This window comes from Phyllobates terribilis, unplaced genomic scaffold (genome assembly GCF_046119375.1).
Source record: "Phyllobates terribilis strain yellow unplaced genomic scaffold, ASM4611937v1 Scaffold_4__5_contigs__length_816908805, whole genome shotgun sequence".
Classification (NCBI taxonomy): Eukaryota; Metazoa; Chordata; class Amphibia; order Anura; family Dendrobatidae; genus Phyllobates; species Phyllobates terribilis.
Window position 1 is genome coordinate 132335509 of NW_027362764.1, and position 13997 is coordinate 132349505.

Below are 13997 nucleotides of genomic sequence, written 5' to 3' on the forward strand. Positions count from 1 at the left end.
ATTCTTAAAATAGAAGTCAATAAAACGACAGTAAAATAGTTATATGTTCACACTAAAAAACAGGCTATGGATGGATTTTCTATAAAACCTTAAACAACCAGCTTTAAAGGGGTATTCCCATTTCCAAGATCCTATCCCAATATGTAGTAGGTATAATAATAATAATAATAATATTAGCAAATACCTCCAATTAGAAATGTAGTATAGTTCTTCTGATTCTCTATGTCGCTTACCCCATGTGCAGGGCATTGCAGCAGTTTAGGTATCCATGGTAATGACCACTCTTATAGTGACAGTTAGTTGCTAGAGGTCATAATTATGGATAGAGGTAAGCGACATAGGTTATCGGGAGAACTATACTACATTTTTAATTGGAGATATTTGCTAATATTATTATTATTACACCTAGTACATATTGGGATAGAATTGTGGAGATGGGAATACCCCTTTATTGTCATTATACACCGCAAAACAAAGCACAATATACTTCACCGTCTGACATCATTAACCTCAACTGGGACATTTTCCCTCAATCATGACCAGGTTTTTTTCATACATGTGGTTTTAAGAGCTCTAATTTTTTTTCTCAAACTGATATTCAAATATTTTTTTCTTCTTTATGTTGTGATTAGTGTTGAGCATTCCGATACTGAAATATCGGGTATCGGCCGATATTCACTGTATCGGAATTCCGATACTTAATTCCGATACTTTTATAATATCGAATACCGGAATCGGAAGTTCCCATAATGCCTGCGCTCTGCAGTGTCTGTGAAGGATGACAAGCTGGATGGCAGCGCTCAGCTGCGATCCAGCTTGTCATCAGAATGCCATCCCAGCGTGGGAGAATTCTGCTGATTGTTTAAAAGCCGGCGGGCGGTAAAAAGCCGCCGGCTTTTAAACAATCACACAGCCCCATACTGCTTCCCCGCAGCCTCCCACCCCGGTCCTCCGCTCCCCCCGCCACCTCCAATCCCAATCGTAAATTAGGACCGGGCGGGGAGCGCAGCACCAAGGAGCGAAGGACCCGGGCGGGGAAGCCGGCAGTGAAAAGACTTCACCGCCGGCTTTCCCGTTCTGTGCTGCGCTTTCCCGCCGGTTATTTCAAATGAACAGCTGAGGTATCAGGTGATGCCGATCAGCTGTTCATTTGAAGTAGCCGCGGTGCCCTCAGAGGGTTCATGTGAGTTCATGCTTGACTGCATGAACTCACATGAACTTTCCCACGGCCGCACAGGTCAGCCTCACCTCCCAGACCCGTCATGATTAGTGTGTGCGGGGTGTGTGTGTGCGGGGTGTGTGTGTATGTGCGGGGTGTCTGTGCGTGCAGGCAGACATAGGCCGATGTGACACTACTACTCCCATCGGCCTATGTCTGTCCCCCGTCCACTCGTGCCAGCAGGATCAGCTCGATGGGAGCAGTAGTTCCCATCAGCCTGATCCTGCTATATAAATTGCCCTACTGTGTCCCCAATAAATGTTAGATACATGTCATTGGTGGCCAGTGGTTACCTAAAAGAAATTAGTTTATACATTACCTGTCCCCGCCGATCGTCACCTAAAATAAAGTAAAAAATAAAAAACTACACCTATACTCACCTAGACACCTAATTCCCCGAAGCCATCGATCTCCTGTAATAAAATATAAAATAATAAACCACAACCTTATCCTTACCCCTCCGTAGCAGTCCACGAGTGTCCCACGAAGATCTCCAGTTCAGAGCAGCCACATAGAATGTGACCGCTCTGAACCGCTGCCGCCGCTAGAATGACGGGGCCGTAAGGGTTCACCAGAGTTAAGGCAGCGCTGCTCCGGTTAGCTGCTTTACGGCACTGCTGTATCGTGAGAAATTCCCACGGTACAGCACTGCCGTAAAGGAGGTCTCCGGAGCTGCGCTGCCTGAATGCACTCCGGTAACCTCAGTCAGTGGCTCCCGCTGCCGGGAGCGGACGTGTTCCCGGCAGCGTGAGCTTACAGCAGCCATGCACAGCTGTCACCATCTCCAGATGTGACAGCTGTGCATGGGAGATCAGCGCAGGAACGTGGACAGGTAACTATTTTTTTTTAGTAAACTAAGAATTAAATAAAATGGTGTTTTATTTCAAATAAATTATTTTTTTCTGGGTGTAGTGTGTTTTTTCTTTTTAACACTTTGTAGGTTAGTAATGGGGGTGTCTTATAGACACCCATCATTACTAACCTGGGCTTCATGGCAGCTGGCGCTGACATGAACCCCAACCCTATTACCCCCTGCCACCGCACCAGGGCAGCGTGGAAGAGCGAGGCTAAGTGCCAGAATTGGCGCATCCTATGGATGCGCCATTTCTGGGGCGGCTGACGGCTGGTGTTTCTAGCCTGGGAGGGGGCCAATATTCATGGCACCCTTCCTGAGCTATTAATATCAGCCCCCAGCTGTCTGCCTAGCCTTTGCTAGCTATTAAAATAGGGGGGACCCCACGTCATTTTTTTTGGGGGGGTCCCCCATTTTAATAGCTAGTAAAGGCTAGGTATTCAGCTGGGGGCTGATATTAGTAGCCTGGGAAGCTCCGTGGGTTTTACCCCCTTCCCAGGCTTCAAACATCTGCCCCAGCCGTCTGCTTAATCTCCGCTAGAGACTAAAATTATGGGGGATCCCACGCCATTTTTTTTTAAAATAAATCCTTTATTTTAACACTAAATGACATTTGAGGACTTAATAAAGATGCAGTCCCTAAATTATTATTTATTTTTTAATAAATTTTTCCCAAAACTTTTGACGTGGGCTTCGCCATATTTTTGTATGCCAGCCAGGTACAGCATCCAGCTTCTATGAACGCGCCATTTTCCGGGGCGGCCGCGGACTGCAATTTTCAGCGGGGGGGGGGGGGGCAGAAAGCTTGGGCCTCCCTGCGCTGCAGATTCCATCCCCCAGCTGCCTAGTTGTACCTGGCTGGACACAAAAATAGGGAGAAGCCCCACGTTTTTTTTTTTTTAATTATTTCATGAAATTCATGGAATAATTAAGAAAAAAAGGGCTTCCCTATATTGTTGTGTCTGGCCAGGTACAAATAGGCAGCTGGTGGTTGGGGGCAGCCCGTTCCTGCCTGCTGTACCTGACTGGACACAAATATAGGGCGAAGCCCCACATCAATTTTTTTTAATTATTTCATGAATTTCCTGAAATGATTTAAAAAAAATTGACGTGGGGCTTCGCACTATATTTGTGTCCAGCCAGGTACAGCAGGCAGGAACAGGCTGCCCCCAACCACCAGCTGCCTATTTGTACCTGGTTGGACACAACAATATAGGGAAGCCCTTTTTTTCTTAATTATTTCATGAATTTCATGAAATAATTAAAAAAAAAAAATACGTGGAGCTTCGCCCTATTTTTGTGTCCAGCCAGATACAACTATGCAGCTGGGGGCTGGAATCCGCAGCGCAGGGAGACCCAAGCTTTCTGGGCCACCCCCGCTGCAAATTGCAGTCCGCAGCCGCCCCAGAAAATGGCGCGTTCATTGAAGCGCCATCTTCTGGCGCTGTACCCAACTCATCCAGGGCCCTGGTGCGGTGGCTCACTGGGTAATAAAGGGGTTAAGGCCAGCTTGGTATTATCAGCTGGCCCTAAGCCCAAAATTCATGGGGTCACGCCAATATTAGACATGACCACCATGAATTTCTAGTAAAGTATTTAAAAAAACACAACACCCAGAAAAAAGTCCTTTAATTGAAATAAACACACAATTCTTTATTGTTCTAAATTAAACCATACTTACCATCACGCCCATTCCAGCTGAAGCCAACGATCTCCTGCAATAAAAGTAAAATAATAAAGCAACCTCATCCTTACCTTTCCATGGCTCCCACGACAGCTTCAGCTCTGCTACATCGAGATGACAGGCTGGACCGCAGCAGAACGCTGCCATCCATCCTGTCATCCCGCAGACACTGAGAAGCACAGGCATGCTTGTGCTCCTCAATGTCTGGCTGTGACGGCATAAAGATGAGCCGAGGTCATGTCCAATGAACTCAGCTCACCTCATGTACGTCACTGACAGCGTGGGAAAATTCTCCTGCACTCAGCACTTCAGCGTGAGAATTTTCCCACACTGTCAGTGACGTGCATGAGGTGAGCTGAGTTCATTGGACATGACCTCACCTCATGTATGTCACTGACAGCGTGGGAGAATTCTCACGCTGAAGCGCTGAGTGCAGGAGAACTTTCCCACGCTGTCAGTGACGTGCATGAGGTGAGCTGAGTTCATTGGACATGAACTCGGCTCATCTGGATGACGTCACAGAGAGACACTGAGGAGCGCAAGCATGCCTGCCTTCTCAGTGTCTGCGGGATGACAGGCTGGATGGCAGCTTTCTGCTGCGGTCCATCCTGTCATCTCGATGTAGCAGAGCTGGAGCTGTCCTGGGAACCATCGAAAGGTAAGGATGAGGTTGCTTTATTATTTTTCTTTTATTGCAGGAGATCGTTGGCTTCAGCTGGAATGGGCGTGATGGTAAGTATGGTTTAATTTAGAACAATAAAGAATTGTGTCTTTATTTCAATTAAAGGACTTTACTCTGGGTGTTTGTGTTTTCTTTTAACTTTGACTATGGGGTTAGTAATGGGGGTGTCTTATAGACGCCTCTCCATTACTAACCTGGGCTTGATGTCAGCTGGCATTATAAGCTGACATCAACCCCAACCCTATTACCCCCTGCCACCGCACCAGGGCAGCGTGGAAGAGCGAGGCTAAGTGCCAGAATTGGCGCATCCTATGGATGCGCCATTTCTGGGGCGGCTGACGGCTGGTGTTTCTAGCCTGGGAGGGGGCCAATATTCATGGCACCCTTCCTGGGCTATTAATATCAGCCCCCAGCTGTCTGCCTAGCCTGTGCTAGCTATTAAATTAGGGGGGACCCCACGTCATTTTTTTGGGGGGGTTCCCCCATTTTAATAGCTAGTAAAGGCTAGGTATTCAGCTGGGGGCTGATATTAGTAGCCTGGGAAGCTCCGTGGGTATTACCCCCTTCCCAGGCTTCAAACATTTGCCCCAGCTGTCTGCTTAACCTCCGCTAGAGCCTAAAATTAAGGGGAACCCCACGCCAATTTTTTTTTTAAATAAATCCTTTATTTTAACACTAAATGACAAGTACAGTAATCAACACTGTCACTGTACTTCATATATATGTGACTGACATGTTTCTATCTATCTAATCTATGTGTGATGCTCTATTCTTTCTGTTATAAATTGTCGGGTACCGCTGCTGAATTGCCGGCCGGCTTTTTTAAAGAGACGGTGCACGAAAACACTAATATTTTTTTTAATAAATCCTTTACACTAAATGACAAGTACAGTAAGCAACACTGTCACTGTACTTCATATATATGTGACTGACATGTTTCTATCTATCTAATCTATGTGTGATGCTCTATTCTTTCTGTTGTAAATTGTCGGGTACCGGTGAATGCCGCTGATGAATTGCCGGCTTTTCATGTCATTCTACATTATTCTTAGTTGTTTTACTTCATGTAGAATTAACCTACAAGGAAAGAAAGGGTTTATTTTCATTCCGATATTTGTGTCCCATTGACTTGCATTGGTTTCCGGTATCGGAATCGGCGATATCCGATACTTTTTGGGTATCGGCCCGATCCAATCCGATACGATATTTCCTGATATCGGAAGGTATCGCTCAACACTAGTTGTGATACGTGAGGCCTAATTTGTTATGTCTTTTTTTTTTTTTTTTTGCTGCTACCTAGGTAAATGTAAAGAAAATTGTTCACATTTTTTTTTTTTTACGCCCATAAAGGACCATCAAAATATATTTTAAATTGGATTTCCCTTTCCGTAACAATTATTTTTATATATCGAACATATGTTTTGTTTTTTCTTCGGGACTAGTAACAGCGATTGCAACTGGCATTGAATTATTTTTTTTCTTTTACTTACTTATTTTTATTTATTTTTTCATTTAGGCCCCATTCACATGTCCGTGTTTATAAACACTTAGGTGAAAAAATGGTACCGGTGTCCTCAATGTTTTGAATCAGTGTACGGTCCATGTGTTTGTTTTTACTATCAGTGTACAGTCCGTGTGTCCGTTTTTACCATCAGTGTGTCATCAGTGTGCAGTCCGTGTTTCCATTTTTACTATCAGTGTGTCATCAGTGTTTGTCATAGATGGATACGTAAATAAATTACAAAGCTTCTCCTATCCATTGCAGCGTTAAATACAGACAGAATGCGCATGGCACACAGATGCCATCCACGTGCTGTACGTGTTTTTCACGGACCCATAAACTTAGGCCATGTTCACACGTTCAGTATTTGGTCAGTATTTTACCTCAGTATCTGTAAGCCAAAACCAGGAGAGGAACAATCAGAGGAAAAGTATAATAGAAACACGTCACCACTTCTGTATTTTTCACCTACTCCTGGTTTTGGTTTACAAATACTGAGGTAAAAAACTGAACATGTGAACGTGGCCTTATAGTGGTGCTTTTCATCCGTGATACCAGAGTAAAACAGACATGTCTCCATGAGTTTTGCACAGGCATACGGTATATAATTAGTACGTGTTGTATCCGTGAAAAACACAGAACACGTATGTGCAACACTTATTTGTGAATGAGGCCTTACTGTGTAACACACACTGTTTCCCCAACATAGTCTTAAAGGGGTATTCCCATCTCCAAGATCATATCCCAAGATGAAGTAGGTGTAATAATAATATTAGCCAATACCTTCCATGAGAAATGCAGTATAATTCTTCTGATTCACTATGTCGCTTACCCTATGTGCAGGCATTGCAGGACCCTAGGTAGCCATGGTTACGACCATTGATATAGTGACAGTTAGTTAGTTGTTAGTGGTCATAACCATGGATACCTAAGCTACTGCAATGCCTGCACTGCTATTGACCTCAACCCCATCCAACACCTTTGGGATGAATTAGAATGGAGATGGTGAATGCGGCGCTGTCATCTTAAATCAGTGTCTGACCACACAAATGTTATAGCTGAAAGTGAGGACCAACTTAATTTTACTGCTCATTGATTTAGAATAGGATATAGGCTCCTGTACATGTAATGTGTAAGTGTCCCAATACTTTTGTCCACGTAGTGTGGTAAGACGACTCACTCGGCCACTTTCAGAAGTAGACTCAAGAACCGTTTTTCTCTGCAGGCTTTATTGTATGGCATAAAGCCCCGCTGCTCCAGCAAAAATAAACACGGCGTTACTGGCAAAACGACAAAACAAAAGATAAACGATAGCACAGTCCATAAACTCTGCTTTCATTCCAGAGTTTAAAGAGGTTGTCCACTTCTGTTACATTGACCTATCTTAGGATAGGTCATCAATGTCTGATTGGCTGAGTCCAACACCCGGCACCCACACCAACACCGATAACAGCTGATCGGCGGGGGTGCTGGGTGTCGGACAACGGCCGATCAGACATTGATGACCTATCCTAAGATAGGTCATCAATGTAACAGAAGTGGACAACCTTTTAAAATCTGGAATGAAAGCAGCTGTATACAATTGCCTGCTTCATACTTCCACTTTGCTTACCTCCATCAACAGAAAGTTATGCTTCCTATTGTTGCATTGATCTCTGTCGGAGGGTGGGCAGTGGCCTGCAGGCTCAGTTCTCTTTTAATCAGCAGGTCCGGTTCTCTATGGATAGCTGTATACTTGGTGATCATCCATAGTCTGTGAGAGTGACAAGAGTATTGCCTCTTTCTATAAGGCCTGAGTTGTGGAGCTGAGATTCTGGCTGCAACATTGACCATAAAACACATGTCTCTCTTCTCTTCTCTCTTCCATTTATCAGATATTGCTGAAGATGACAAATCTTTTCTTGATAATGGATGACCTGGATTCCTGTGAAGCACAATGTAAAGACCTACTTCGGGACGTGAGATATAAGGACGAGGCTACAATGGTAAATTGTTAAGTTTTGAGTTGTAATTTATAATAAAATGCTTTTTAGTTTGAGTCACAGACTTATGCATCTTTAATGTAAGCTTAGACTTTAATGTAGACTTTTGAGCTTCTTAAAGGGTTTTTTTCAGAACTTTTTAAAATTGTGCGAAGAGTAGGGCATGTTCTAAAATGATGAAATAAATAAAACTTCCCCCTCAAATTCTTCACTATCCCAGCACCACTGCTATGGTAGTCCACACCAGTATTGGAACTGATGATGTGCTATTGATCAGTCACCTGATCACTGCAGTCAATCACTGACCTCAGAGGTCAGTGCAAACATCAGCACTGATGCAAGTGATTGGGATCATGAGAATGATAATGTTATCTATGGGCCATTTAATATTTTATTTTCTACTGTCTGGCAGGTGATGGCAGATATCATGTTTCAAAAACAGGAATATGAGAAAGCGATAGAATATTTTCAGCAGGTTCTGGAAAAGACGCCAGGTGAGGATGTTATTCTTGATCTGTGTGTCAGAAATGTTGGAATTCATAATTGCATAGTTAAGAGTAAAATATTTACATAGGTTAATAAACGCTATAAAATGTAATGATGTTAGGTAATGATGGATATTATTTATCAAAACTTAATAAAAAGGAGGCGAGATAGCGGTTGGTCAACAATAGTTCACTCACTAGCTATAAGGAATGCACATTTTAGTGTCTATGTCAGCTGTATGAATGAGGCTTTATCAATTTATGATGGATTTCTAGAGTGTAAAGATGAGTTTAAACTGAAAGAATCAGACACTTTTTGGGCTGCTGATTTTATCCATCATGAATGGTAAGCTCTGCAATTTTAATTTGGCAAATAATTGTTCAACCAATGGGGCAGGAATGAATATTTTAGCACCACAATTATATAAATGTTGTGTTTTATATGTGATGTTTTTGAATCTAGATAATTTTCCAGTTCTGAGTAAATTTGTTGATCTTCTAAGAAGAAGTGGAAAACTTAATGAAGCACAACGATACTTTGATATGGCATTAGAACAATCTTCAAGAACTACACTTGAACCCGGATATAATTTTTGTAAAGGCCTCTATTGCTGGTAAGGAAGAACAAAAAAAAACCCTGAAAAATACAGATTAAAGCTCTGTTCACGCTATCATAATACAATTATAACAGGGGGTGTGGCAGTGACAAATCAGTTTTCCAAAGAATAAAAACAGATACTGATTAACCGCATTGAATTTAAAGGGGTCAGCCAGTGGTCTACTTTGCAGTCAAACATCAGAGTTTTTCGTGGTAATTAATAGATCAATCATTCTGATTGGTCTCTGTGAAGACCCGGGGTCTTCCGTGGGTGTAACGCTGCTCAGACAACGCAGGGTGAGGGTAAAATAGCGTGGCAATACTTTATTGAACCACAAAGCGGACAATAAACACACAGAACAGTCCCAGCAAATGCCCAAAATGGTACAACATTACACAGTCTCATCCTTCCTTCTCCGCCCGCCTGGGATAGAACAGCTCTGACTTTGGAGACTTCCAGGGCCGACTACCTCAACCAGTGGCCCACTGCTTCGGGCGGGCCCCCACAGAGAGGAGGCAGCGGCAAACTTAGGAAGCTAGCAGTCCATCGAGGTACAAGACCAGGAGACCCAAGGGTCCTACCCTGGCCTCTCCAAGAGTTTCCATGGGGCCAGGCGACCGGTGGGTCCCTCCTGGCAACTCCAAATGTCTCCATGGGTTCTAGGCAACCGGTGAGTCCCTCCTAGCAACCCCAAAACAACATATCCATGGGGCCAGGTGACTTCCTCGTCGCACCCTGGACTCCCCAAAAGTATCCATGGTCTCCCTGATGGTTAATGGAGCAGATCCGAATCTTTCCAGTCAAGGCCGATACCCTTAGACTAGAATCATGTAGAATACAAATCTGTGTATCTTTGGGTAATGCCATGCAATCCATCTGCTGTCCTGGAGGATGTTTCTCATTCTCCTTCTAAAGTCTGCCTCATGTTTCTTGATTCTCTGTCCCAAGTCTCATTCTGTCTCCAGCACTACAGAAGCACATCTCCTTTTTACGTACAAATCCACAGGTTAAGAATTAGGGATGATAATTTTCCACAGGGCTTGAGTATCCACAGCTCATCCCCCAAGATTGACTGGCAAACACCCTACAATGGTATTTAACATATCTAGCAAACATTCATTGTTCTAGCTAATTTATTTACATAGTTTGTATCACAGGGGCTCTTGTAAATACACATCGTTGTTTCAGAATCAAAGAGCAGATAACATTCAGGGTTATACAAATAATAGTCTGTGTTAATCAACTAAAGAAGAACACAGATTAAAGAGTCAACATAAAAATAAAGGTATGCTGCTCTTGCCATCAAAAAGTATGTCTGGCATAATTAAGATTTTACACTGTATCGTCAGTCTCTATCTAAACCTTCCCTACCTTTTGTTTTGCCCCAATTTTGATAACTCTGCCTCATTGAGTAAATGATGTTTAGATTAAATGGGAATGATCCTTTTTTTTTTTTTAAGAGGTTGTTTACTTTTAAACAATTGTTTTTTTTGGGGTTTTTTTTTGCTTTAAGCATCCCACCCTTAAGAACGATGTCCTACTGTTGGAACCATCACTGTCTCTCTCTCTCATGTGTATATATATTTTTTCTTTCACCTCTCCGTTGTGGATATACTAGTCTTTGGCATGTAATGAGTTGACTTTTTTTAAAGTCAAAGTGGGTGTTATGAGCCTGTTTTCACTGGAGGAGGCATCTATTTTTTCTACCTATATGATTCTGACCAATAGCAGGTAGCCGCACTCAAAGAAAAGAAGAACATGCCCCCACCATAGCTTAGAGAAGGTTTCTCAGTGCGTGAGATGTAATGATACAGCTTTAATCTCATGGTCTAACCTCCTGTATTAGTCAGTGTGGGGGAGGGAGGAGTGCAGCTATGTTTAGTTGTGTCACATTACAAACCCTTCTAAAATTTGGTGAAGGGGTCCTCTCTAAAAGGAGACCCTTTATTCTTCTCTAATTGCACATGTTTGTAAGACGATTGACCAGTACACGAAGTCTAGTACACGTAGTTTTGCACTTATCATATATCAATTTTGACAGTCATCTAGACCATGACTAAGACGAAAGTCGAAACACGTAGGTCCTACTTCTAAGTACCTGTACACATTTATAACCAAGTGTGCTAACATGTGGACTAAATTTCCTCTCTTAATGGCTCAAATAAAAGCAATATTTTATTAATACAAGACTAACCGCCTGCATCGCTGGTTCCTTCTGCTCTTTGCCTATACTTATTTGATGGTTGGTTGGTCCGCCAGAATTGGTGGGTTCTGTTGTCTTTAACCCAATGTATATTAGGGGGCTTTACTCTACCTGTATCCCCCTGTTTACATAACCAATAATCACTTAGATTAGAGTCCATGGGTATAGATTGCCAGTTGCAACTTTGTCTATTCGGATATTAAAAAGGATCCAGATAACAATGACTTAAATGCCTCCGATGTAAACTTAGGGATCTAGACCACCGCTTTTTTATACACCCGAGAAAGTAAACATTTTTGCATTTTCTCTTCCAGGTACATAGGGCAACCTAATGAGGCACTGAAATATTTTAATAAGGCTCGCAAAGATAATGACTGGGGTCAAAGAGCCATCACCAATATGATCCAGATCTGTCTTAATCCAGACAATGAGATTGTTGGTGGTGAGGTGTTTGACAACTTGGAAGATGATAACAGGTAACATTTTTATATGATTTGATTCTTCCAATACTTTCCAAGGTAAGGAATCACTGTATAATCATCACAGATACTGCAGGGCATGTAGATGAAATAGATACATAACATCAGCCTGGACAGATAGTAAGGAGACAGTTCACTTTATAGATAAAAGTGCACTGTCATGAGTGACCGGTCCAAATAGCACGAATACCAATAAGGCTGCCTCCGGCAGTCAGGCACATTGTTTTGATGTCACCATTAGATTAAATACTATGGCTGCATTTTCCATGAATGCGTTTTTCCATTAGGTCAATGTCTGATTTAGTCTCTTAGGGGAAAAGAGGGATTCTGAGAAATTGGGAGTTCGGACAGCGGAGAAGTTACTGAAGAGGTTCCATCCTCGTACTGCACATGGCCAGAACCAGCTAACCATGCTGCAGTGTTATTGCCTTATGGCTACCAGAGACAAAGTCAACATTGAAGCTGCACTCAGCACATTCACAGATATGGCCACCACAGAGGTAACACAATATATAGGTGTGGTATTTCTACAAGTTTGTTAATATTATGCTGAATTCTATAATTTACTTATGGGGATAGGTAAACTGTTATTTCGTCAATGTATTAAGCTAAACATTATTTTTTTAGGTGCTGTATGATGGTTGATGCACAGTGGTGGAAATTGGCCTATTTTCGTTTCATTGTGGTGGCCATGTTTGCAAAAAGTGATAACAGGAAATGCAGCCATGTTGCTTTTTTTTTTTTTTTTTCATTTTCAATTAACATCTTTAAAAAACATCAATCTAGTGTTCTGGCAACATGCAGAATAAATAACAAAGAGGAATTTTTACCATCAGCTCACCAATTTTTAGAGTTACTATAGAATGGAATGGAGATCCTCGAAATGGGCCCCATTCTCAGGACAACGGGACTGGCATCTATCATATGTTCATGGCATGTCCTATGGATATGCCATAAGTGTACAAGAATTGGGAATCTTACTGAAAAATGACAACCGATATGGCGCACCTTTTGTCACTATTGTACAATTAGGCCGCACAATACCCCACCCCAATTTTTCCAGTAGATGGACAAAGTTTAAATGTCCTAAATTGATGTTTCTTGACTTGTGGTTGTAGAAAGAGAATACCTCCGTGCTCCTGGCCATAGCTCAAGCTTACATGATCCTGAAGCAAACTCCCAGGGCAAGAAACCAGCTAAAGAGACTGTCCAAAGCCCACTGGACCTTAGAAGATGCTGAAGATCTTGAAAAGAGCTGGTTGCTCCTTGCAGACATTTATATCAAATCAGCAAAATATGACATAGCAACAGAGTTGCTGAAGCGATGTCTTAAATACAATAAGGTAAGAGGGAAATAATAAATTCAGGGTCCTTATGATAGACAGGTTCCTGAGAACAATACAAATAACATAGCTAACAATTATTAAATGTTGATTTTCTTTCTAAAATTGTGCAAAGAAATCTGCCACATCTGAACATACAGTGGTGGCCAAAAGTATTGGCACCCCTGCAATTCTGTCAGATAATACTCAGTTTCTTCCTGAAAATGATTGCAATCACAAATTCTTTGGTATTATTATCTTCATTTAATTTGCTAGCAAGAAAAAAACACAAAAGAGAATGAAGCTAAAATCAAATCATTGATCATTTCACACAAAACTCCAAAAATGGGCCAGACAAAAGTATTGGCACCCTCAGCCTAATACTTGGTTGCACAACCTTTAGCCAAAATAACTGCGAACCGCTTCCGGTAACCATCAATGAGTTTCTTACAATGCTCTGCTGGAATTGTAGACCATTCTTCTTTGGCAAACTGCTCCAGGTCCCTGATATTTGAAGGGTGCCTTCTCCAAACTGCCATTTTGAGATCTCTCCACAGGTGTTCTATGGGATTCAGGTCTGGACTCATTGCTGGCCACCTTAGAAGTCTCCAGTGCTTTCTCTCAAACCATTTTATAGTGCTTTTGGAAGTGTGTTTTGGGTCATTATGCTGCTGGAAGACCCATGACCTCTGAGGGAGACCCAGCTTTCTCACACTGGGCCCTACATTATGCTGCAAAATTTGTTGGTAGTCTTCAGACTTCATAATGCCATGCACACGGTCAAGCATTCCAGTGCCAGAGGCAGCAAAGCAGCCCCAAAACATCAGGGAACCTCCGCCATGATTGACTGTAGGGACCGTGTTCTTTTCTTTGAATGCCTCTTTTTTTTTTTTCCTGTACACTCTATGTTGATGCTTTTTCCCAAAAAACTCTACTTTTGTCTCATCTGACCAGAGAACATTCTTCCAAAACGTTTTAGGCTTTCTCA

General features: G+C 42.3%; 1 protein-coding gene across 2 annotated transcripts in view; it reads left to right on the plus strand.

Moving 5' to 3' along the window:
- TTC21A (tetratricopeptide repeat domain 21A) overlaps positions 1-13997 on the plus strand; it is a 79184-nt gene that overhangs the window by 50797 nt on the left and 14390 nt on the right. For both annotated transcript variants that reach the window (XM_073677749.1, XM_073677750.1), the window contains exons 21-26: positions 7814-7924; positions 8334-8415; positions 8870-9020; positions 11523-11684; positions 11992-12187; positions 12806-13030. In XM_073677749.1, coding sequence (XP_073533850.1) covers positions 7814-7924; positions 8334-8415; positions 8870-9020; positions 11523-11684; positions 11992-12187; positions 12806-13030 — 927 coding nt within the window. The remainder of the gene's footprint in view (positions 1-7813; positions 7925-8333; positions 8416-8869; positions 9021-11522; positions 11685-11991; positions 12188-12805; positions 13031-13997) is intronic.